Source organism: Oncorhynchus keta, unplaced genomic scaffold (genome assembly GCF_023373465.1).
Source record: "Oncorhynchus keta strain PuntledgeMale-10-30-2019 unplaced genomic scaffold, Oket_V2 Un_scaffold_16189_pilon_pilon, whole genome shotgun sequence".
Classification (NCBI taxonomy): domain Eukaryota; kingdom Metazoa; phylum Chordata; class Actinopteri; order Salmoniformes; family Salmonidae; genus Oncorhynchus; species Oncorhynchus keta.
The window spans coordinates 269,175-289,965 of NW_026290809.1; the positions used below are offsets into that span (position 1 = coordinate 269,175).

Sequence of the window (20,791 nt, forward strand, 5' to 3'; positions counted from 1 at the left end):
ATGAAATCAGACTGGTGAACTAGCTAGTTAGTAATGAAATCAGACTGGTTTAGACAGACTGGGGAACTAGCTCGTTAGTAATGAAATCAGACTGGGGAACTAGCTCGTTAGTAATGAAATCAGACTGGGGAACTAGCTAGTTAGTAATGAAATCAGACTGGGGAACTAGCTAGTTACTAATGAAATCAGACTGGTGAACTAGCTAGTTAGTAATGAAATCAGACTGGTTTAGACAGAAATGGTGAACTAGCTAGTTAGTAATGAAATCAGACTGGTGAACTAGCTCGTTAGTAATGAAATCAGACTGGTTTAGACAGAAATGGTGAACTAGCTAGTTAGTAATGAAATCAGACTGGGGAACTAGCTCGTTAGTAATGAAATCAGACTGGTTTAGACAGAATGGGGAACTAGCTAGTTAGTAATGAAATCAGACTGGTGAACTAGCTCGTTAGTAATGAAATCAGACTGGTGAACTAGCTAGTTAGTAATGAAATCAGACTGGGGAACTAGCTCGTTAGTAATGAGATCAGACTGGTGAACTAGCTCGTTAGTAATGAAATCAGACTGGTGAACTAGCTAGTTAGTAATGAAATCAGACTGGTTTAGACAGAATGGGGAACTAGCTCATTCGTAATGAAATCAGACTGGTGAACTAGCTCGTTAGTAATGAAATCAGACTGGTTTAGACAGAATGGTGAACTAGCTCATTCGTAATGAAATCAGACTGGGGAACTAGCTCGTTAGTAATGAAATCAGACTGGTGAACTAGCTAGTTAGTAATGAAATCAGACTGGTGAACTAGCTAGTAAGTAATGAAATCAGACTGGTGAACTAGCTAGTTAGTAATTAAATCGGACTGGTGAACTAGCTAGTTAGTAATGAAATCGGACTGGTGAACTAGCTAGTTAGTAATGAAATCAGACTGGTGAACTAGCTCGTTAGTAATGAAATCAGACTGGTGAACTAGCTCGTTAGTAATGAAATCAGACTGGTGAACTAGCTCGTTAGTAATGAAATCAGACTGGTGAACTAGCTAGTTAGTAATGAGATCAGACTGGTGAACTAGCTAGTTAGTAATGAGATCAGACTGGTGAACTAGCTAGTTAGTAATGAAATCAGACTGGTGAACTAGCTAGTTAGTAATGAAATCAGACTGGTTTAGACAGAATGGGGAACTAGCTAGTTAGTAATGAAATCAGACTGGTGAACTAGCTCGTTAGTAATGAAATCAGACTGGTGAACTAGCTAGTTAGTAATGAGATCAGACTGGTGAACTAGCTCGTTAGTAATGAAATCAGACTGGTTTAGACAGAATAGGGAACTTGCTAGTTAGTAATGAAATCAGACTGGTGAACTAGCTAGTTAGTAATGAGATCAGACTGGTGAACTAGCTCGTTAGTAATGAAATCAGACTGGTGAACTGGCTAGTTAGTAATGAAATCACCCCTATCAATAAAAGTTTATTTTCTTTTCAAGGTGCTGGTAGACTCGGTCGGCAGCGACACGCCTTCCTCCTCCTCCTCCTCCTCGGCAGCCGGCAACGACCCCGAGCTCACCTCAGAATGCATGGACACGGACTCTGCCTCTAGCTCTGGTGGCTCGGAGAGGAACTTGGTCACAGCGATGACGTCGTCGTCGCCGCCGCCTCCCGGAGGCCGTAACGGGAACCACTTCTCCCCGTTGACTAACGGCGGCGTTCCTCCCGGTAGCAGCAATAACATCATGACGTGCAACGGCTCCGTGGCCAACGGCGGCCCCAACGACGCTCCGCCCCGCCGACGGTAGCCACGGCAACAAGCCGAGCCCCTGGGCGTCGGCCAACGGTGCTGGTCTGACCCCGGCACTCTGAACCCAAAAGTCAACCGCAGTGCCTGGCCCGGTCCCCAGGGACCCTCCGGCTGTAGGATTGTCCAGCAGGGAGGCTCTCTGGGCTGGGGAGGGACACAGCCGGACAGCTCTCTCTGTCCGAACAGCCGCAGCGCCTCCTCCTGAATGATACCACTGTCAAGACTCGCCACCTTAACACGACCAACGGACCAAATAACACTACTAACGCCATCGACACCTCTAGTTTTCCAAACTCTACAGGCGGCTCAGTGCACAGGAACGAGTCCGGCTCGGGGCTGCGTTCTTGGGCAGCGGGAGGAGGAGCGGGGTCAGAGCTTGGAAATCAGCTCTCCAACGGTACCCTGTCTGGCGCCCAGCACCCCCACAGCGAGGGCCCGACAGGGGGCTTCTCTAAGCCCTGGGGGGCCTCGGGCCCTGGAGACACTGTGAACGTCCAGGGACACGGCCAGCCCTCCCCTGCTGCTGCTGTTTACAACAGTAAAACTAACAGCAAGGCCCCTGTAGGGAGGTGGGACTCTGCTTCTCCTCACAACTTGGGGACTGGAGGAGGGGCGAGCAATGGGAACGGACTGGGTCCTGCCGGGGTCCCCCGGCCATGGGCCTCCTCTTCTTCATCTGGCTCCTCTTCTAACAGGCAACCCCCCAATGGGGAGTGGAGCTCGTTGCCCGGTAACAAATCTCAGGATTCCGGCGACGGACGGAAGTCAGGGGGAGGAGCCAACGGCTGGAAGAGTCTTGAAGACGACGCTCTCAGGATGGGAGGAGGAGGAGGAGTGCAGGGACCTGCGAGCGTTGGGGCGTCTGGCGGCAGTGAGGGGAGTGGGGAGAGCTCTGGAGGCCGTAGCTTAGACAGGGACAGGAACGACCCCCGTCGACAAGGCCCCCTCCCTGGGTCTACTCAAGTCCTCTTCTGTTCAGACGTGGACCCGCGTGTCCTCTGCAACACCGGCTGGGGCCAGACCCCAGTACGCCAGAACACCGCCTGGGACGTCACCTCTCCCGGCCCCAGACCCGATGACAGGAAACCCGGTAACGGAGGCCCCGGCTGGGGATCGAAAAGCCACGCCGCTCGTTCTCATACCTCCAGCTCTGGAGGATGGCGAGTGGGGGAGGGCGGCCCGGGCCCAGAGTCAGGAGGGTCTGGCTGGGTAGAGCAGAAGACCTTGTCTGGGTGTGGGAACAGCCAGAAGGAGGACCTCTCCAACACCTGGATCAACCCTCCGAAACCTCAAAAGCAGGTCTGGGGGATGGGTGGTGGAGACCGCTCCAGAGGAGGAGGCAGCAGCTACTGGGGTCAGCCCCAGAAGACTAGCGTGTCTGGGGGATGGGACCGCGACCTTGCAGGGACTGCAGGATGGGGCGAGCCCGGCCGCCCGGCCGACACCAACACGCACCCCGACGGAAGCACCAGCACCTGGGGTGGCAGCGGAGGGACCCCTGACCACCCCAGCAACCCTCAGTCTGGCTGGGGAGAGCCCCCTGTATCCAACTCCGCCGGACACAAACCCCAGAACCACCAGACCCAGGGAGGGTGGGACGAGCCAGCCATGAAGCCCGGCCACCCCTCTCAGAGCTGGGGAGACCCGGCCGAGTGGGGTGAAGATCCAGACGCCAACCCGGACCCTAGAGGACCTCCACCAGGCGGTGCCCACCCCTCCAAACCCAGCGGATGGACTGGGGTGGCGGTCCCAGCTGGACCCTCCCACAAGGAGGAGGAGTCATCGACAGGGTGGGAGGAGCCTAGTCCAGAGTCGGTGAGGAGGAGGATGGACATCGATAACGGCACCTCGGCGTGGGGAGACCCCAGCAAATACAACTGTAGCGGGGGCAATAAGTGGAACAAGAACAGCCAATCAGAGCAGGATGCCATGGTCACGACCAAACCCCCCCAGCCCCAGCAGCAGCCCCCACCACCCCTGAACAACATGGCCAACAAGGACAAGACCTGCAGCTCTGGTGAGTGGAGGGAGCTGTACAAACACACATACACACACAGTGTCCTCCACCTCCCCTTTGTGTGTGTGTGTGTGTGTGTGTGTGTGTGTGTGTTTTAGGGTTGCGTCATCCTTCTGGAATGTTCCACAGATTATTCTCTCTGAGCTGTGAGTGCAGAAACACAGACCTTTTGTTTGGACTGAAGGGGGGTTAGATTGAGACAGGAAGGGGGTAGACTGACAGGAAGGGGGTAGACTGAGACAGGAAGGGGGTAGACTGAGACAGGAAGGGGGTAGAGAGAGACGGGAAGGGGGTAGACTGAGACGGGAAGGGGGTAGACTGAGACGGGAAGGGGGTAGACTGAGACGGGAAGGGGGTAGACTGGGACGGGAAGGGGGTAGACTGAGACGGGAAGGGGGTAGACTGAGACGGGAAGGGGGTAGACTGAGACGGGAAGGGGGTAGACTGAGACGGGAAGGGGGTAGACTGAGACGGGAAGGGGGTAGACTGAGACGGGAAGGGGGTAGAGAGACGGGAAGGGGGTAGAGAGAGACGGGAAGGGGGTAGAGTGAGACGGGAAGGGGGTAGACTGAGACGGGAAGGGGTTAGACTGAGACGGGAAGGGGTTAGACTGAGACGGGAAGGGGGTAGAGAGAGACGGGAAGGGGTTAGACTGAGACGGGAAGGGGGTAGACTGAGACGGGAAGGGGGTAGACTGAGACGGGAAGGGGGTAGACAGACGGGAAGGGGGTAGACTGAGACGGGAAGGGGGTAGACTGAGACGGGAAGGGGGTAGACTGAGACGGGAAGGGGGTAGACTGAGACGGGAAGGGGGTAGACTGAGACGGGAAGGGGGTAGACTGAGACGGGAAGGGGGTAGACTGAGACGGGAAGGGGTTAGACTGAGACGGGAAGGGGTTAGACTGAGACGGGAAGGGGTTAGACTGAGACGGGAAGGGGGTAGACTGAGACGGGAAGGGGGTAGAGAGAGACGGGAAGGGGGTAGAGAGAGACGGGAAGGGGTAAGACTGAGACGGGAAGGGGGTAGACTGAGACGGGAAGGGGGTAGACTGAGACGGGAAGGGGGTAAGACTGAGACGGGAAGGGGGTAGACTGAGACTGGAAGGGGTAGACTGAGACGGGAAGGGGGTAGAGAGAGACGGGAAGGGGGTAGAGAGAGACGGGAAGGGGGTAGAGAGAGACGGGAAGGGGTAGAGAGAGACGGGAAGGGGTAGAGAGAGACGGGAAGGGGGTAGACTGAGAGACGGGAAGGGGGCTAGACTGAGACGGGAAGGGGGCTAGACTGAGACGGGAAGGGGGTAGAGGGAGACGGGAAGGGGGTAGAGGGAGAGACGGGGAAGGGGGGCAGGGCAGAAAGGCGGGAGAGAGGCAGAAAGGGGGTATAGAGGGGGGGCTAGTCTGTCATTGATCATCTGAGTGACAGCAGAGTTGAGAAGGTACAAGGTTATCTGCCATTTACGAAACTCCACCTCACATACCTCTCTCTCCCCTCCCCTCTCTCTCCCCCTCCCTCTCTCTCTCTCCCCCTCCCTCTCTCTCCTCCTCCTCCCCTCTCTCCTCCTCCTCCCTCTCTCTCTCCTCCTCCCTCCCCTCCCTCTCTCCTCCTCCTCCTCCCCTCTCTCTCCTCCTCCCTCTCTCTCTCCTCCTCCCTCTCTCTCTCCTCCTCCCTCTCTCTCTCCTCCTCCCTCTCTCTCTCCTCCTCCCTCTCTCTCTCCTCCTCCCTCTCTCTCTCCTCCTCCCCCTCTCTCTCTCCTCCTCCTCTCTCTCTCCTCCTCCCCCTCTCTCTCCTCCTCTCTCTCTCCTCCTCCCTCTCTCTCTCCTCCTCCCCCTCTCTCTCTCCTCCTCTCTCTCTCCTCCTCCCTCTCTCTCTCCTCCCCCCCTCTCTCTCTCTCCTCCCCCTCTCTCTCTCCTCCTCTCTCTCTCCTCCTCTCTCTCTCCTCCTCCTCTCTCTCTCCTCCTCCCCTCTCTCTCTCCTCCTCCGCCTCTCGCTCTCCTCCTCTCTCTCGCTCTCCTCCTCCTCCCTCTCTCTCGCTCTCCTCCTCCCTCTCTCTCGCTCTCCTCCTCCTCCCTCTCTCTCGCTCTCCTCCTCCCTCTCTCTCGCTCTCATCCTCCCCCTCTCTCGCTCTCATCCTCCCCCTCTCTCGCTCTCATCCTCCCCCTCTCTCTCTCCTACTGTCTCTCTCCTCCTCCCCCTCTCTCTCCTACTCCCCCTCTCTCTCCTACTGTCTCTCTCCTCCTTACTCTCTCCTCCTCCCCCTCTCTCTCCTACTCCCCCTCTCTCTCTCCTACTGTCTCTCTCCTCCTTACTCTCTCCTCCTCCCCCTCTCTCTCTCTCCTCCTTACTCTCTCCTCCTCCCCCTCTCTCTCCTACTCCCCCTCTCTCTCTCCTACTGTCTCTCTCCTCCTTACTCTCTCCTCCTCCCTCTCTCTCTCTCTCCTCCTTACTCTCTCCTCCTCCCCCTCTCTCTCCTACTCCCCCTCTCTCTCCTACTCCCCCTCTCCTCCTTACTCTCTCCTCCTCCCCCTCTCTCTCCTCCTCCAGGTTGGGGTGAACAGTACACAGGTCCCCAGAAGATGGAGTCAGGAACGTGGGGTGATCCGCCAGGCCCGCCCCCCGTCTCCGTGGACAACGGGACATCGGCCTGGGGGAAACCCATGGACACCAGCTCCACCTGGGAGGAGCTGAGAGACAGAGGGGACAGAGACAGAGGGGACAACTCTGCGACAGGAGGCTGGGAAGGACCTGGAGCACAGAACCACCACAAACCTGGTAAGACAGACACACACACAAACCCATCTCCTCGTCTCTCTCCAGGTCCCCTCGTGTCTCTCTCCAGGTCCCCTCGTGTCTCTCTCCAGGCCCCCTCGTGTCTCTCTCCAGGTCCCCTCGTGTCTCTCTCCAGGTCCCCTCGTGTCTCTCTCCAGGCCCCCTCGTGTCTCTCTCCAGGCCCCCTCGTGTCTCTCTCCAGGCCCCCTCGTGTCTCTCTCCAGGCCCCCTCGTGTCTCTCTCTCCAGGCCCCCTCGTGTCTCTCTCTCCAGGTCCCCTCGTGTCTCTCTCTCCAGGTCCCCTCGTGTCTCTCTCTCCAGGTCCCCTCGTGTCTCTCTCTCCAGGTCCCCTCGTGTCTCTCTCTCCAGGTCCCCTCGTGTCTCTCTCCAGGTTTAATCCCTTCGTCCTCTCTCCACCCTCCAGGTCCCAAGCCCATGCAGCAGGAGAGTAGTACCTGGTGTGGGGAGGAGGTGTCGTGCCAGGCCAGTTGGGAACCGGAGGAGGAGCTAGAGATCGGGATGTGGAGCAACACCCCAAGTCACCGAGACCGGGACAGAGACCGGGACAGAGAGAACCACAGAGACCGGGACAGAGACGGTCACAGAGAGAACCACAGAGACGGTCACGGTCAGGACAACAGGAACAACGGGCCACAGCAACACAGCTGGAACTACATGAAGAAAATCCCTCCCAAGGTATTAATATATATTAACCAGGGGGTCTCTCTGTGTGGGTTATTAACCAGGGGGTCTCTGTGTGGGTTATTAACCCAGGTCTCTCTGTGTGGGTTATTAACCAGGGGGTCTCTCTGTGTGGGTTATTAACCCAGGTCTCTCTGTGTGGGTTATTAACCAGGGGGTCTCTCTGTGTGGGTTATTAACCCAGGTCTCTCTGTGTGGGTTATTAACCCAGGTCTCTCTGTGTGGGTTATTAACCCTGGTCTCTCTGTGTGGGTTATTAACCCTGGTCTCTCTGTGTGGGTTATTAACTCAGGGGGTCTCTCTGTGTGGGTTATTAACTCAGGGGGTCTCTCTGTGTGGGTTATTAACCCAGGTCTCTCTGTGTGGGTTATTAACCCAGGTCTCTCTGTGTGGGTTATTAACCCAGGTCTCTCTGTGTGGGTTATTAACCCAGGTCTCTCTGTGTGGGTTATTAACCCTGGTCTCTCTGTGTGGGTTATTAACCAGGGGGTCTCTCTGTGTGGGTTATTAACCCAGGGGGTCTCTCTGTGTGGGTTATTAACCCAGGGGGTCTCTGTGTGGGTTATTAACCCGGGGGGGTCTCTGTGTGGGTTATTAACCCGGGGGTCTCTCTGTGTGGGTTATTAACCCAGGGGGTCTCTGTGTGGGTTATTAACCCGGGGGTCTCTCTGTGTGGGTTATTAACCCGGGGGTCTCTCTGTGTGGGTTATTACCCAGGGGGTCTCTCTGTGTGGGTTATTAACCCAGGGGGTCTCTGTGTGGCTTATTAACCCAGGGGGTCTCTGTGTGGGTTATTAACCCAGGGGGTCTCTCTGTGTGGGTTATTAACCCAGGGGGTCTCTCTGTGTGGGTTATTAACCCAGGGGGTCTCTCTGTGTGGGTTATTAACCAGGGGGTCTCTCTGTGTGGGTTATTAACCCGGGGGTCTCTCTGTGTGGGTTATTAACCCGGGGGTCTCTCTGTGTGGGTTATTAACCAGGGGGTCTCTCTGTGTGGGTTATTAACCCGGGTCTCTCTCTGTGTGGGTTATTAACCCGGGTCTCTCTGTGTGGGTTATTAACCCGGGTCTCTCTGTGTGGGTTATTAACCAGGGGGTCTCTCTGTGTGGGTTATTAACCCAGGGGGTCTCTCTGTGTGGGTTATTAACCCAGGGGGTCTCTCTGTGTGGGTTATTAACCCAGGGGTCTCTCTGTGTGGGTTATTAACCCAGGGGTCTCTCTGTGTGGGTTATTAACCCAGGGGGTCTCTCTGTGTGGGTTATTAACCCAGGGGTCTCTCTGTGTGGGTTATTAACCCAGGGGGTCTCTCTGTGTGGGTTATTAACCCAGGGGGTCTCTCTGTGTGGGTTATTAACCCAGGGGGTCTCTCTGTGTGGGTTATTAACCCAGGGGGTCTCTCTGTGTGGGTTATTAACCAGGGGGTCTCTCTGTGTGGGTTATTAACCAGGGGGTCTCTCTGTGTGGGTTATTAACCAGGGGGTCTCTCTGTGTGGGTTATTAACCCTGGTCTCTCTGTGTGGGTTATTAACCCAGGTCTCTCTGTGTGGGTTATTAACCCAGGTCTCTCTGTGTGGGTTATTAACCCAGGTCTCTCTGTGTGGGTTATTAACCCAGGTCTCTCTGTGTGGGTTATTAACCCAGGTCTCTCTGTGTGGGTTATTAACCAGAGGGTCTCTCTGTGTGGGTTATTAACCAGAGGGTCTCTCTGTGTGGGTTATTAACCAGAGGGTCTCTCTGTGTGGGTTATTAACCAGAGGGTCTCTCTGTGTGGGTTATTAACCAGAGGGTCTCTCTGTGTGGGTTATTAACCAGAGGGTCTCTCTGTGTGGGTTATTAACCAGAGGGTCTCTCTGTGTGGGTTATTAACCAGAGGGTCTCTCTGTGTGGGTTATTAACCAGAGGGTCTCTCTGTGTGGGTTATTAACCAGAGGGTCTCTCTGTGTGGGTTATTAACCAGAGGGTCTCTCTGTGTGGGTTATTAACCAGAGGGTCTCTCTGTGTGGGTTATTAACCAGAGGGTCTCTCTGTGTGGGTTATTAACCAGAGGGTCTCTCTGTGTGGGTTATTAACCAGAGGGTCTCTCTGTGTGGGTTATTAACCAGAGGGTCTCTCTGTGTGGGTTATTAACCAGAGGGTCTCTCTGTGTGGGTTATTAACCAGAGGGTCTCTCTGTGTGGGTTATTAACCCAGGTCTCTCTGTGTGGGTTATTAACCCAGGGGGTCTCTGTGTGTGGGTTATTAACCCAGGGGGTCTCTGTGTGTGGGTTATTAACCCAGGGGGTCTCTGTGTGTGGGTTATTAACCCAGGGGGTCTCTGTGTGGGTTATTAACCCAGGGGGTCTCTGTGTGGGTTATTAACCCAGGGGGTCTCTCTGTGTGGGTTATTAACCCAGGGGGTCTCTCTGTGTGGGTTATTAACCCAGGTCTCTCTGTGTGGGTTATTAACCCAGGTCTCTGTGTGGGTTATTAACCCTGGTCTCTCTGTGTGGGTTATTAACCCTGGTCTCTCTGTGTGGGTTATTAACCCAGGTCTCTCTGTGTGGGTTATTAACCCAGTGGGTCTCTGTGTGGGTTATTAACCCGGGGGTCTCTCTGTGTGGGTTATTAACCCAGGGGGTCTCTGTGTGGGTTATTAACCCGGGGGTCTCTCTGTGTGGGTTATTAACCCGGGGGTCTCTCTGTGTGGGTTATTACCCAGGGGGTCTCTCTGTGTGGGTTATTAACCCAGGGGGTCTCTGTGTGGCTTATTAACCCAGGGGGTCTCTCTGTGTGGGTTATTAACCCAGGGGGTCTCTCTGTGTGGGTTATTAACCAGGGGGTCTCTCTGTGTGGGTTATTAACCAGGGGGTCTCTCTGTGTGGGTTATTAACCCTGGTCTCTCTGTGTGGGTTATTAACCCTGGTCTCTCTGTGTGGGTTATTAACCCAGGTCTCTCTGTGTGGGTTATTAACCCAGGTCTCTCTGTGTGGGTTATTAACCCAGGTCTCTCTGTGTGGGTTATTAACCCAGGGGGTCTCTGTGTGTGGGTTATTAACCCAGGGGGTCTCTGTGTGTGGGTTATTAACCCAGGGGGTCTCTGTGTGTGGGTTATTAACCCAGGGGGTCTCTCTGTGTGGGTTATTAACCCAGGGGGTCTCTCTGTGTGGGTTATTAACCCAGGGGGTCTCTCTGTGTGGGTTATTAACCCAGGGGGTCTCTCTGTGTGGGTTATTAACCCAGGGGGTCTCTCTGTGTGGGTTATTAACCCAGGTCTCTCTGTGTGGGTTATTAACCCAGGGGGTCTCTCTGTGTGGGTTATTAACCAGGGGTCTCTCTGTGTGGGTTATTAACCAGGGGGTCTCTCTGTGTGGGTTATTAACCAGGGGGTCTCTCTGTGTGGGTTATTAACCAGGGGGTCTCTCTGTGTGGGTTATTAACCCTGGTCTCTCTGTGTGGGTTATTAACCCAGGTCTCTCTGTGTGGGTTATTAACCCAGGTCTCTCTGTGTGGGTTATTAACCCAGGTCTCTCTGTGTGGGTTATTAACCAGAGGGTCTCTCTGTGTGGGTTATTAACCAGAGGGTCTCTCTGTGTGGGTTATTAACCAGAGGGTCTCTCTGTGTGGGTTATTAACCAGAGGGTCTCTCTGTGTGGGTTATTAACCAGAGGGTCTCTCTGTGTGGGTTATTAACCAGAGGGTCTCTCTGTGTGGGTTATTAACCAGAGGGTCTCTCTGTGTGGGTTATTAACCAGAGGGTCTCTCTGTGTGGGTTATTAACCAGAGGGTCTCTCTGTGTGGGTTATTAACCAGAGGGTCTCTCTGTGTGGGTTATTAACCAGAGGGTCTCTCTGTGTGGGTTATTAACCAGAGGGTCTCTCTGTGTGGGTTATTAACCAGAGGGTCTCTCTGTGTGGGTTATTAACCCAGGTCTCTCTGTGTGGGTTATTAACCCAGGTCTCTCTGTGTGGGTTATTAACCCAGGTCTCTCTGTGTGGGTTATTAACCCAGGGGGTCTCTGTGTGTGGGTTATTAACCCAGGGGGTCTCTGTGTGTGGGTTATTAACCCAGGGGGTCTCTGTGTGTGGGTTATTAACCCAGGGGGTCTCTGTGTGTGGGTTATTAACCAGGGGGTCTCTCTGTGTGGGTTATTAACCCTGGTCTCTCTGTGTGGGTTATTAACCCAGGTCTCTCTGTGTGGGTTATTAACCCTGGTCTCTCTGTGTGGGTTATTAACCCAGGTCTCTGTGTGGGTTATTAACCCTGGTCTCTCTGTGTGGGTTATTAACCCTGGTCTCTCTGTGTGGGTTATTAACCCAGGTCTCTCTGTGTGGGTTATTAACCCTGGTCTCTCTGTGTGGGTTATTAACCCGGGTCTCTCTGTGTGGGCTATTAACCCGGGTCTCTCTGTGTGGGTTATTAACCCGGGTCTCTCTGTGTGGGTTATTTACCCGGTCTCTGTGTGGGTTATTAACCCGGGTCTCTCTGTGTGGGTTATTAACCCAGGGGGTCTCTCTGTGTGGGTTATTAACCCAGGGGGTCTCTGTGTGTGGGTTATTAACCCAGGGGGTCTCTGTGTGTGGGTTATTAACCAGGGGGTCTCTCTGTGGGTTATTAACCCAGGTCTCTCTGTGTGGGTTATTAACCCTGGTCTCTCTGTGTGGGTTATTAACCCTGGTCTCTCTGTGTGGGTTATTAACCCAGGTCTCTCTGTGTGGGTTATTAACCCTGGTCTCTCTGTGTGGGTTATTAACCCAGGTCTCTCTGTGTGGGTTATTAACCCTGGTCTCTCTGTGTGGGTTATTAACCCTGGTCTCTCTGTGTGGGTTATTAACCCGGGTCTCTCTGTGTGGGCTATTAACCCGGGTCTCTCTGTGTGGGTTATTAACCCGGGTCTCTCTGTGTGGGTTATTTACCCGGTCTCTGTGTGGGTTATTAACCCGGGTCTCTCTGTGTGGGTTATTAACCCAGGGGGTCTCTCTGTGTGGGTTATTAACCCAGAGGGTCTCTCTGTGTGGGTTATTAACCCAGAGGGTCTCTGTGTGTGGGTTATTAACCCAGGGGGTCTCTCTGTGTGGGTTATTAACCCAGGGGGTCTCTCTGTGTGGGTTATTAACCAGGGGGTCTCTCTGTGTGGGTTATTAACCAGGGGGTCTCTCTGTGTGGGTTATTAACCAGGGGGTCTCTCTGCGTGGGTTATTAACTCAGGGGGTCTCTCTGTGGGTTATTAACCCAGAGGGTCTCTCTGTGTGGGTTATTAACCCAGAGGGTCTCTCTGTGTGGGTTATTAACCCAGGCCGTCTCTCTGTGGGTTATTAACCCAGAGGGTCTCTCTGTGTGGGTTATTAACCCAGAGGGTCTCTCTGTGTGGGTTATTAACCCAGGGGGTCTCTCTGTGTGGGTTATTAACCCAGGGGGTCTCTCTGTGTGGGTTATTAACCCAGGGGGTCTCTCTGTGTGGGTTATTAACCCAGGGGGTCTCTCTGTGTGGGTTATTAACCCAGGGGGTCTCTCTGTGTGGGTTATTAACCCAGGGGGTCTCTCTGTGTGGGTTATTAACCCAGGGGTCTCTCTGTGTGGGTTATTAACCAGGGGGTCTCTCTGTGTGGGTTATTAACCAGGGGGTCTCTCTGTGTGGGTTATTAACCAGGGGGTCTCTCTGTGTGGGTTATTAACCCTGGTCTCTCTGTGTGGGTTATTAACCCTGGTCTCTCTGTGTGGGTTATTAACCCTGGTCTCTCTGTGGGTTATTAACCCAGGTCTCTCTGTGTGGGTTAACCCAGGTTCTCCGGGTTATTAACCCAGGGGTCTCTGTGTGCGGGTTATTAACCCAGGGGTCTCTGTGTGCGGGTTATTAACCCAGGGGGTCTCTGTGTGCGGGTTATTAACCCAGGGGGGTCTCTGTGCGGGTTATTAACCCAGGGGTCTCTCTGTGCGGGTTATTAACCCAGGGGTCTCTCTGTGCGGGTTATTAACCCAGGGGTCTCTCTGTGCGGGTTATTAACCCAGGGGTCTCTCTGTGCGGGTTATTAACCCAGGGGGTCTCTCTGTGCGGGTTATTAACCCAGGGGTCTCTCTGTGCGGGTTATTAACCCAGGGGTCTCTCTGTGCGGGTTATTAACCCAGGGGTCTCTCTGTGTGGGTTATTAACCCGGGGTCTCTCTGTGTGGGTTATTAACCCGGGGGTCTCTCTGTGTGGGTTATTAACCCGGGGGTCTCTCTGTGTGGGTTATTAACCCAGGGGGTCTCTCTGTGTGGGTTATTAACCCAGGGGGTCTCTCTGTGTGGGTTATTAACCCAGGGGGTCTCTCTGTGTGGGTTATTAACCCAGGGGGTCTCTGTGTGTGGGTTATTAACCCAGGGGGTCTCTGTGTGTGGGTTATTAACCCAGGGGGTCTCTCTGTGTGGGTTATTAACCCAGGGGGTCTCTCTGTGTGGGTTATTACCCAGGGGGTCTCTCTGTGTGGGTTATTAACCAGGGGGTCTCTCTGTGTGGGTTATTAACCCAGGTCTCTCTGTGTGGGTTATTAACTCAGGGGGTCTCTCTGTGGGTTATTAACCCAGAGGGTCTCTCTGTGTGGGTTATTAACCCAGGGGGTCTCTCTGTGTGGGTTATTAACCCAGGCCGTCTCTCTGTGGGTTATTAACCCAGAGGGTCTCTCTGTGGGTTATTAACCCAGAGGGTCTCTCTGTGTGGGTTATTAACCCAGAGGGTCTCTCTGTGTGGGTTATTAACTCAGGGGGTCTCTCTGTGCGGGTTATTAACCCAGGGGGTCTCTCTGTGCGGGTTATTAACCCAGGGGGTCTCTCTGTGTGGGTTATTAACCCAGGGGGTCTCTCTGTGTGGGTTATTAACCCAGGTCTCTCTGTGTGGGTTATTAACCCAGGGGGTCTCTCTGTGGGTTATTAACCCAGGGGGTCTCTCTGTGTGGGTTATTAACCCAGGGGGTCTCTCTGTGTGGGTTATTACCCAGAGGGTCTCTCTGTGTGGGTTATTAACCAGGTGGTCTCTCTGTGTGGGTTATTAACCCGGGGGGTCTCTCTGTGTGGGTTATTAACCCGGGGGGTCTCTCTGTGTGGGTTATTAACCCGGGGGTCTGTGTGGGTTATTAACCCAGGGGGTCTCTCTGTGTGGGTTATTAACCCAGGGGGTCTCTCTGTGTGGGTTATTAACCCAGGTCTCTCTGTGTGGGTTATTAACCCAGGGGGTCTCTGTGGGTTATTAACCCAGAGGGTCTCTCTGTGTGGGTTATTAACCCAGGGGGTCTCTCTGTGTGGGTTATTAACCCAGGGGGTCTCTCTGTGTGGGTTATTAACCCAGGGGGTCTCTCTGTGTGGGTTATTAACCCAGGGGGTCTCTCTGTGTGGGTTATTAACCCAGGGGGTCTCTATGTGTGGGTTATTAACCCAGGGGGTCTCTATGTGTGGGTTATTAACCCAGGGGGTCTCTATGTGTGGGTTATTAACCCAGGGGGTCTCTCTGTGTGGGTTATTAACCAGGGGGTCTCTCTGTGTGGGTTATTAACCAGGGGGTCTCTCTGTGTGGGTTATTAACCCAGGGGGTCTCTCTGTGTGGGTTATTAACCCAGGGGGTCTCTCTGTGTGGGTTATTAACCCAGGGGGTCTCTCTGTGTGGGTTATTAACCCAGGGGGTCTCTCTGTGTGGGTTATTAACCCAGGGGGTCTCTCTGTGTGGGTTATTAACCCGGGGGTCTCTCTGTGTGGGTTATTAACCCAGGGGGTCTCTCTGTGTGGGTTATTAACCAGGGGGTCTCTCTGTGTGGGTTATTAACCAGGGGGTCTCTCTGTGTGGGTTATTAACCAGGGGGTCTATCTGTGTGGGTTATTAACCCAGGGGGTCTCTCTGTGTGGGTTATTAACCCAGGGGGTCTCTCTGTGTGGGTTATTAACCCAGGGGGTCTCTCTGTGTGGGTTATTAACCCAGGGGGTCTCTCTGTGTGGGTTATTAACCCAGGGGGTCTCTCTGTGTGGGTTATTAACCCAGGTGGTCTCTCTGTGTGGGTTATTAACCCAGGGGGTCTCTCTGTGTGGGTTATTAACCAGGGGGTCTCTCTGTGTGGGTTATTAACCCAGGGGGTCTCTCTGTGTGGGTTATTAACCCAGGGGTCTCTCTGTGTGGGTTATTAACCCAGGGGGTCTCTCTGTGTGGGTTATTAACCCAGGGGGTCTCTCTGTGTGGGTTATTAACCCAGGGGGTCTCTCTGTGTGGGTTATTAACCCAGGGGGTCTCTGTGGGTTATTAACCCAGAGGGTCTCTGTGTGGGTTATTAACCAGGGGGTCTCTCTGTGTGGGTTATTAACCCAGGGGGTCTCTCTGTGTGGGTTATTAACCCAGGGGGTCTCTCTGTGTGGGTTATTAACCCAGGGGTCTCTCTGTGTGGGTTATTAACCCAGGGGTCTCTCTGTGTGGGTTATTAACCCAGGGGTCTCTCTGTGTGGGTTATTAACCCAGGGGTCTCTCTGTGTGGGTTATTAACCCGGGGTCTCTCTGTGTGGGTTATTAACCCGGGGGTCTCTCTGTGTGGGTTATTAACCCGGGGGTCTCTCTGTGTGGGTTATTAACCCGGGGGTCTCTCTGTGTGGGTTATTAACCCGGGGGTCTCTCTGTGTGGGTTATTAACCAGGGGGTCTCTCTGTGTGGGTTATTAACCCAGGGGGTCTCTCTGTGTGGGTTATTAACCCAGGGGGTCTCTCTGTGCGGGTTATTAACCCAGGGGGTCTCTCTGTGCGGGTTATTAACCCAGGGGGTCTCTGTGTGCGGGTTATTAACCCAGGGGGTCTCTGTGTGCGGGTTATTAACCCAGGGGGTCTCTGTGTGCGGGTTATTAACCCAGGGGGTCTCTGTGTGCGGGTTATTAACCCAGGGGGTCTCTCTGTGCGGGTTATTAACCCAGGGGGTCTCTCTGTGCGGGTTATTAACCCAGGGGGTCTCTCTGTGCGGGTTATTAACCCAGGGGGTCTCTCTGTGCGGGTTATTAACCCAGGGGGTCTCTCTGTGCGGGTTATTAACCCAGGGGGTCTCTCTGTGCGGGTTATTAACCCAGGGGGTCTCTCTGTGCGGGTTATTAACCCAGGGGGTCTCTCTGTGGGTTATTAACCCAGGGGGTCTCTCTGTGGGTTATTAACCCAGGGGGTCTCTCTGTGTGGGTTATTAACCCAGGGGGTCTCTCTGTGCGGGTTATTAACCCAGGGGGTCTCTCTGTGCGGGTTATTAACCCAGGGGGTCTCTCTGTGCGGGTTATTAACCCAGAGGGTCTCTCTGTGCGGGTTATTAACCCAGGGGGTCTCTCTGTGCGGGTTATTAACCCGGGGGTCTCTCTGTGCGGGTTATTAACCCGGGGGTCTCTCTGTGCGGGTTATTAACCCGGGGGTCTCTCTGTGCGGGTTATTAACCCAGGGGGTCTCTCTGTGTGGGTTATTAACCCAGGGGGTCTCTCTGTGTGGGTTATTAACCCAGGGGGTCTCTCTGTGTGGGTTATTAACCCAGGGGGTCTCTCTGTGTGGGTTATTAACCCAGGGGGTCTCTCTGTGTGGGTTATTAACCCAGGGGGTCTCTCTGTGTGGGTTATTAACCCAGGGGGTCTCTCTGTGTGGGTTATTAACCCAGGGGGTCTCTCTGTGTGGGTTATTAACCCAGGGGGTCTCTCTGTGGGTTATTAACCCAGAGGGTCTCTCTGTGTGGGTTATTAACCCAGAGGGTCTCTCTGTGTGGGTTATTAACCCAGAGGGTCTCTCTGTGTGGGTTATTAACCCAGAGGGTCTCTCTGTGTGGGTTATTAACCCAGAGGGTCTCTCTGTGTGGGTTATTAACCCAGAGGGTCTCTCTGTGTGGGTTATTAACCCAGGTGTCTCTGTGTGGGTTATTAACCCAGGTGTCTCTGTGTGGGTTATTAACCCAGGTGTCTCTGTGTGGGTTATTAACCCAGGTCTCTGTGTGGGTTATTAACCCGGGTGTCTCTGTGTGGGTTATTAACCCGGTTGTCTCTGTGTGGGTTATTAACCCGGGTGTCTCTGTGTGGGTTATTAACCCGGGTGTCTGTGTGGGTTATTAACCCGGGTGTCTCTGTGTGGGTTATTAACCCGGGTCTCTCTGTGTGGGTTATTAACCCAGGTCTCTCTGTGTGGGTTATTAACCCAGGTCTCTCTGTGTGTTTCAGATCAACAAATCGGTGAACAAGCAGGAGGATGCCTGGATGAACCAGTTCGTCAAACAGTTCAACAACATGAGCTACCCTGTGAGTACGCAGCCTTGAACCCTGACCCCTGAACCCTGAACCCTCAAATCAAACAGTTCAACAACATGAGCTACCCTGTGAGTACGCAGCCTTGAACCCTGAACCCTGAACCCTCAAATCAAACAGTTCAACAACATGAACTACCCTGTGAGTACGCAGGGAAGAGGGGTCGGAGCTCGTCACCTGTCGATCCTTTAGTGAAGAGGGGTTGGAGTTCGTCACCTGTCGACCCTTTCGTGAAGAGGGGTTGGAGCTCGTCACCTGTCGACCCTTTAGTGAAGAGTGGTTGGGGCTCGTCACCTGTCGATCCTTTAATGAAGAGGGGTTGGAGCTCGTCACCTGTCGACCCTTTCGTGAAGAGGGGTTGGGGCTCGTCACCTGTCGATCCTTTAATGAAGAGGGGTTGGAACTCGTCACCTGTCGACCCTTTTAGTGAAGAGGGGTTGGAACTCGTCACCTGTCGACCCTTTAGTGAAGAGGGGTTGGGGCTCGTCACCTGTCGACCCTTTAGTGAAGAGGGGTTGGGGCTCGTCACCTGTCGACCCTTTAGTGAAGAGGGGTTGGGGCTCGTCGACCTGTCGATCCTTTAATGAAGAGGGGTTGGAACTCGTCACCTGTCGACCCTTTTAGTGAAGAGGGGTTGGAACTCGTCACCTGTCGACCCTTTTAGTGAAGAGGGGTTGGGGCTCGTCACCTGTCGACCCTTTAGTGAAGAGGGGTTGGGGCTCGTCACCTGTCGACCCTTTAGTGAAGAGGGGTTGGGGCTCGTCACCTGTCGACCCTTTAGTGAAGAGGGGTTGGAGCTCGTCACCTGTCGACCCTTTAGTGAAGAGGGGTTGGAGCTCGTCACCTGTCGACCCTTTAGTGAAGAGGGGTTGGAGCTCGTCACCTGCCGATCCTTTAGTGAAGAGGGGTTGGAGCTCGTCACCTGCCGATCCTTTAGTGAAGAGGGGTTGGGGCTCGTCACCTGTCGACCCTTTAGTGAAGAGGGGTTGGGGTTCGTCACCTGTCGACCCTTTAGTGAAGAGGGGTTGGGGCTCGTCACCTGTCGACCCTTTAGTGAAGAGGGGTTGGAGCTCGTCACCTGTCGACCCTTTAGTGAAGAGGGGTTGGGGCTAGTCAGGTGTCGACCCTTTAGTGAAGAGGGGTTGGAGCTCGTCAGGTGTCGACCCTTTAGTGAAGAGGGGTTGGGGCTCGTCACCTGTCGACCCTTTAGTGAAGAGTGGTTGGGGCTCGTCACCTGTCGACCCTTTAGTGAAGGGAGATCTGGGTAATCTGTTCCCGGAACCCGACCCTTCGGGTGTGATTGTAACAGGTCTTGGTTAGACTTTATGTGTAACAGATTTGCCTGCTAGGACCCATATAGACCCGAACGCAGCGGTAGAGCGAGATAAATAATTATACTTGTTCTCCTGCTGCACTTGCAAACCTCTGCCTCCAGGGGCAGCAGCACGACCACAAGACCCCCAGCACTTCAGTGGACTCTCTCTCTCTCTCTCTCATCTCTGACCTATCTGATCCCTCTCTCTGTCCATCCCCTCCTAGAGAGACTCTCCTGAAGACTTGTCGAAGAGCAATAAGATGGAAGGAGGAGGGATGATGTCTGACAAGCGTATGGATGTGAACATGGGAGAGTACAGTGGAGCGATGGGGAAAAACTCAGCTTCCAGGCACCAGACCCACAAAGAGCCTTCCATGGAGAGAAGCCCTTACTACGACAAGGTACTGTCTGTGTAGTGTACCGTCTCCCAGCGTTGCACTGCCCCCTGGTGGTAGCTCGGTGTCATTACAGAATGTAGTCCCCTGGTGGTAGCTCAGTGTCATATCAGAGTGTAGTCCCCTGGTGGTAGCTCAGTGTCATTACAGAATGTAGTCCCCTGGTGGTAGCTCAGTGTCATTACAGAGTGTAGTCCCCTGGTGGTAGCTCAGTATCATTACAGAATGTAGTCCCCTGGTGGTAGCTCAGTGTCATTACAGAATGTAGTCCCCTGGTGGTAGCTCAGTGTCATATCAGAATGTAGTCCCCTGGTGGTAGCTCAGTGTCATTACAGAATGTAGCCCCCTAGTGGTAGCTCAGTGTCATTACAGAATGTAGCCCCCTGGTGGTAGCTCAGTGTCATATCAGAATGTAGTCCCCTGGTGGTAGCTCAGTGTCATTACAGAATGTAGCCCCCTGGTGGTAGCTCAGTGTCATATCAGAATGTAGTCCCCTAGTGGTAGCTCAGTGTCATTGCAGAATGTAGTCCCCTGGTGGTAGCTCAGTGTCATTACAGAATGTAGTCCCCTAGTGGTAGCTCAGTGTCATTACAGAATGTAGTCCCCTAGTGGTAGCTCAGTGTCATTACAGAATGTAGTCCCCTGGTGGTAGCTCAGTGTCATTACAGAATGTAGTCCCCTAGTGGTAGCTCAGTGTCATTACAGAATGTAGTCCCCTGGTGGTAGCTCAGTGTCATATCAGAATGTAGTCCCCTGGTGGTAGCTCAGTGTCATAAAAAAGCTGGCTTCTCTGGCTTCCTCTGGGGCCTTCTCTCCTCCCTCTCTCTTCCTCCCTCCATCCTCTGGGACCTTCTCTCCTCCCTCTCTCCTCCCTCCCTCCATCCTCTGGGACCTTCTCTCCTCCCTCTCTCTTCCTCCCTCCATCCTCTGGGGCCTTCTCTCCTCCCTCTCTCTTCCTCCCTCCATCCTCTGGGGCCTTCTCTCCTCCCTCTCTCTTCCTCCCTCCATCCTCTGGGACCTTCTCTCCTCCCTCTCTCCTCCCTCCATCCTCTGGGACCTTCTCTCCTCCCTCTCTCTCCCTCCCTCCATCCTCTGGGGCCTTCTCTCCTCCCTCTCTCCTCCCTCCATCCTCTGGGACCTTCTCTCCTCCCTCTCTTCCTCCCTCCATCCTCTGGGACCTTCTCTCCTCCCTCTCTCCTCCCTCCCTCCATCCTCTGGGGCCTTCTCTCCTCCCTCTCTCTTCCTCCCTCCATCCTCTGGGGCCTTCTCTCCTCCCTCTCTCTTCCTCCCTCCATCCTCTGGGACCTTCTCTCCTCCCTCTCTCTTCCTCCCTCCATCCTCTGGGACCTTCTCTCCTCCCTCCCTCCATCCTCTGGGGCCTTCTCTCCTTCCTCATCTGTCCGTCTGTCCTTGCCTCTGCAGCTCTCCCTGCCGCTCTCCTCTGCTTATGATCGCTCCGCCTCGGAGGAGCTCTCCTCCAATCACGGCATGAGCTTTTCCCCCTCCCACTCTGCTCAGCCTATCCCCTCTCTCTGCTCAGGGCAGGCTCCCACCCCCTCTGTCTCTGAGGCT

At 54.1% G+C, this 20,791-nt stretch overlaps 2 protein-coding genes across 4 annotated transcripts in view; both read left to right on the forward strand.

Annotated features, from left to right (window-relative positions):
- LOC118383951 (trinucleotide repeat-containing gene 6A protein-like) overlaps positions 1-1,961 on the forward strand; it is a 42,043-nt gene extending 40,082 nt beyond the window's left edge. For all 3 annotated transcript variants that reach the window (XM_052514257.1, XM_052514259.1, XM_052514256.1), the window contains one exon: positions 1,477-1,961. In XM_052514257.1, the coding sequence (XP_052370217.1) occupies positions 1,477-1,785 (309 nt within the window). In that variant the 3' untranslated portion in view covers positions 1,786-1,961. The remainder of the gene's footprint in view (positions 1-1,476) is intronic.
- The window catches only part of LOC127927635 (trinucleotide repeat-containing gene 6A protein-like), a 69,262-nt gene continuing 50,431 nt past the window's right edge, over positions 1,961-20,791 (forward strand). The window contains 5 exon segments of the mRNA XM_052514253.1: positions 1,961-3,804; positions 6,347-6,574; positions 6,995-7,266; positions 17,426-17,503; positions 19,049-19,225. Coding sequence (XP_052370213.1) covers positions 2,604-3,804; positions 6,347-6,574; positions 6,995-7,266; positions 17,426-17,503; positions 19,049-19,225 — 1,956 coding nt within the window. The 5' untranslated portion in view covers positions 1,961-2,603.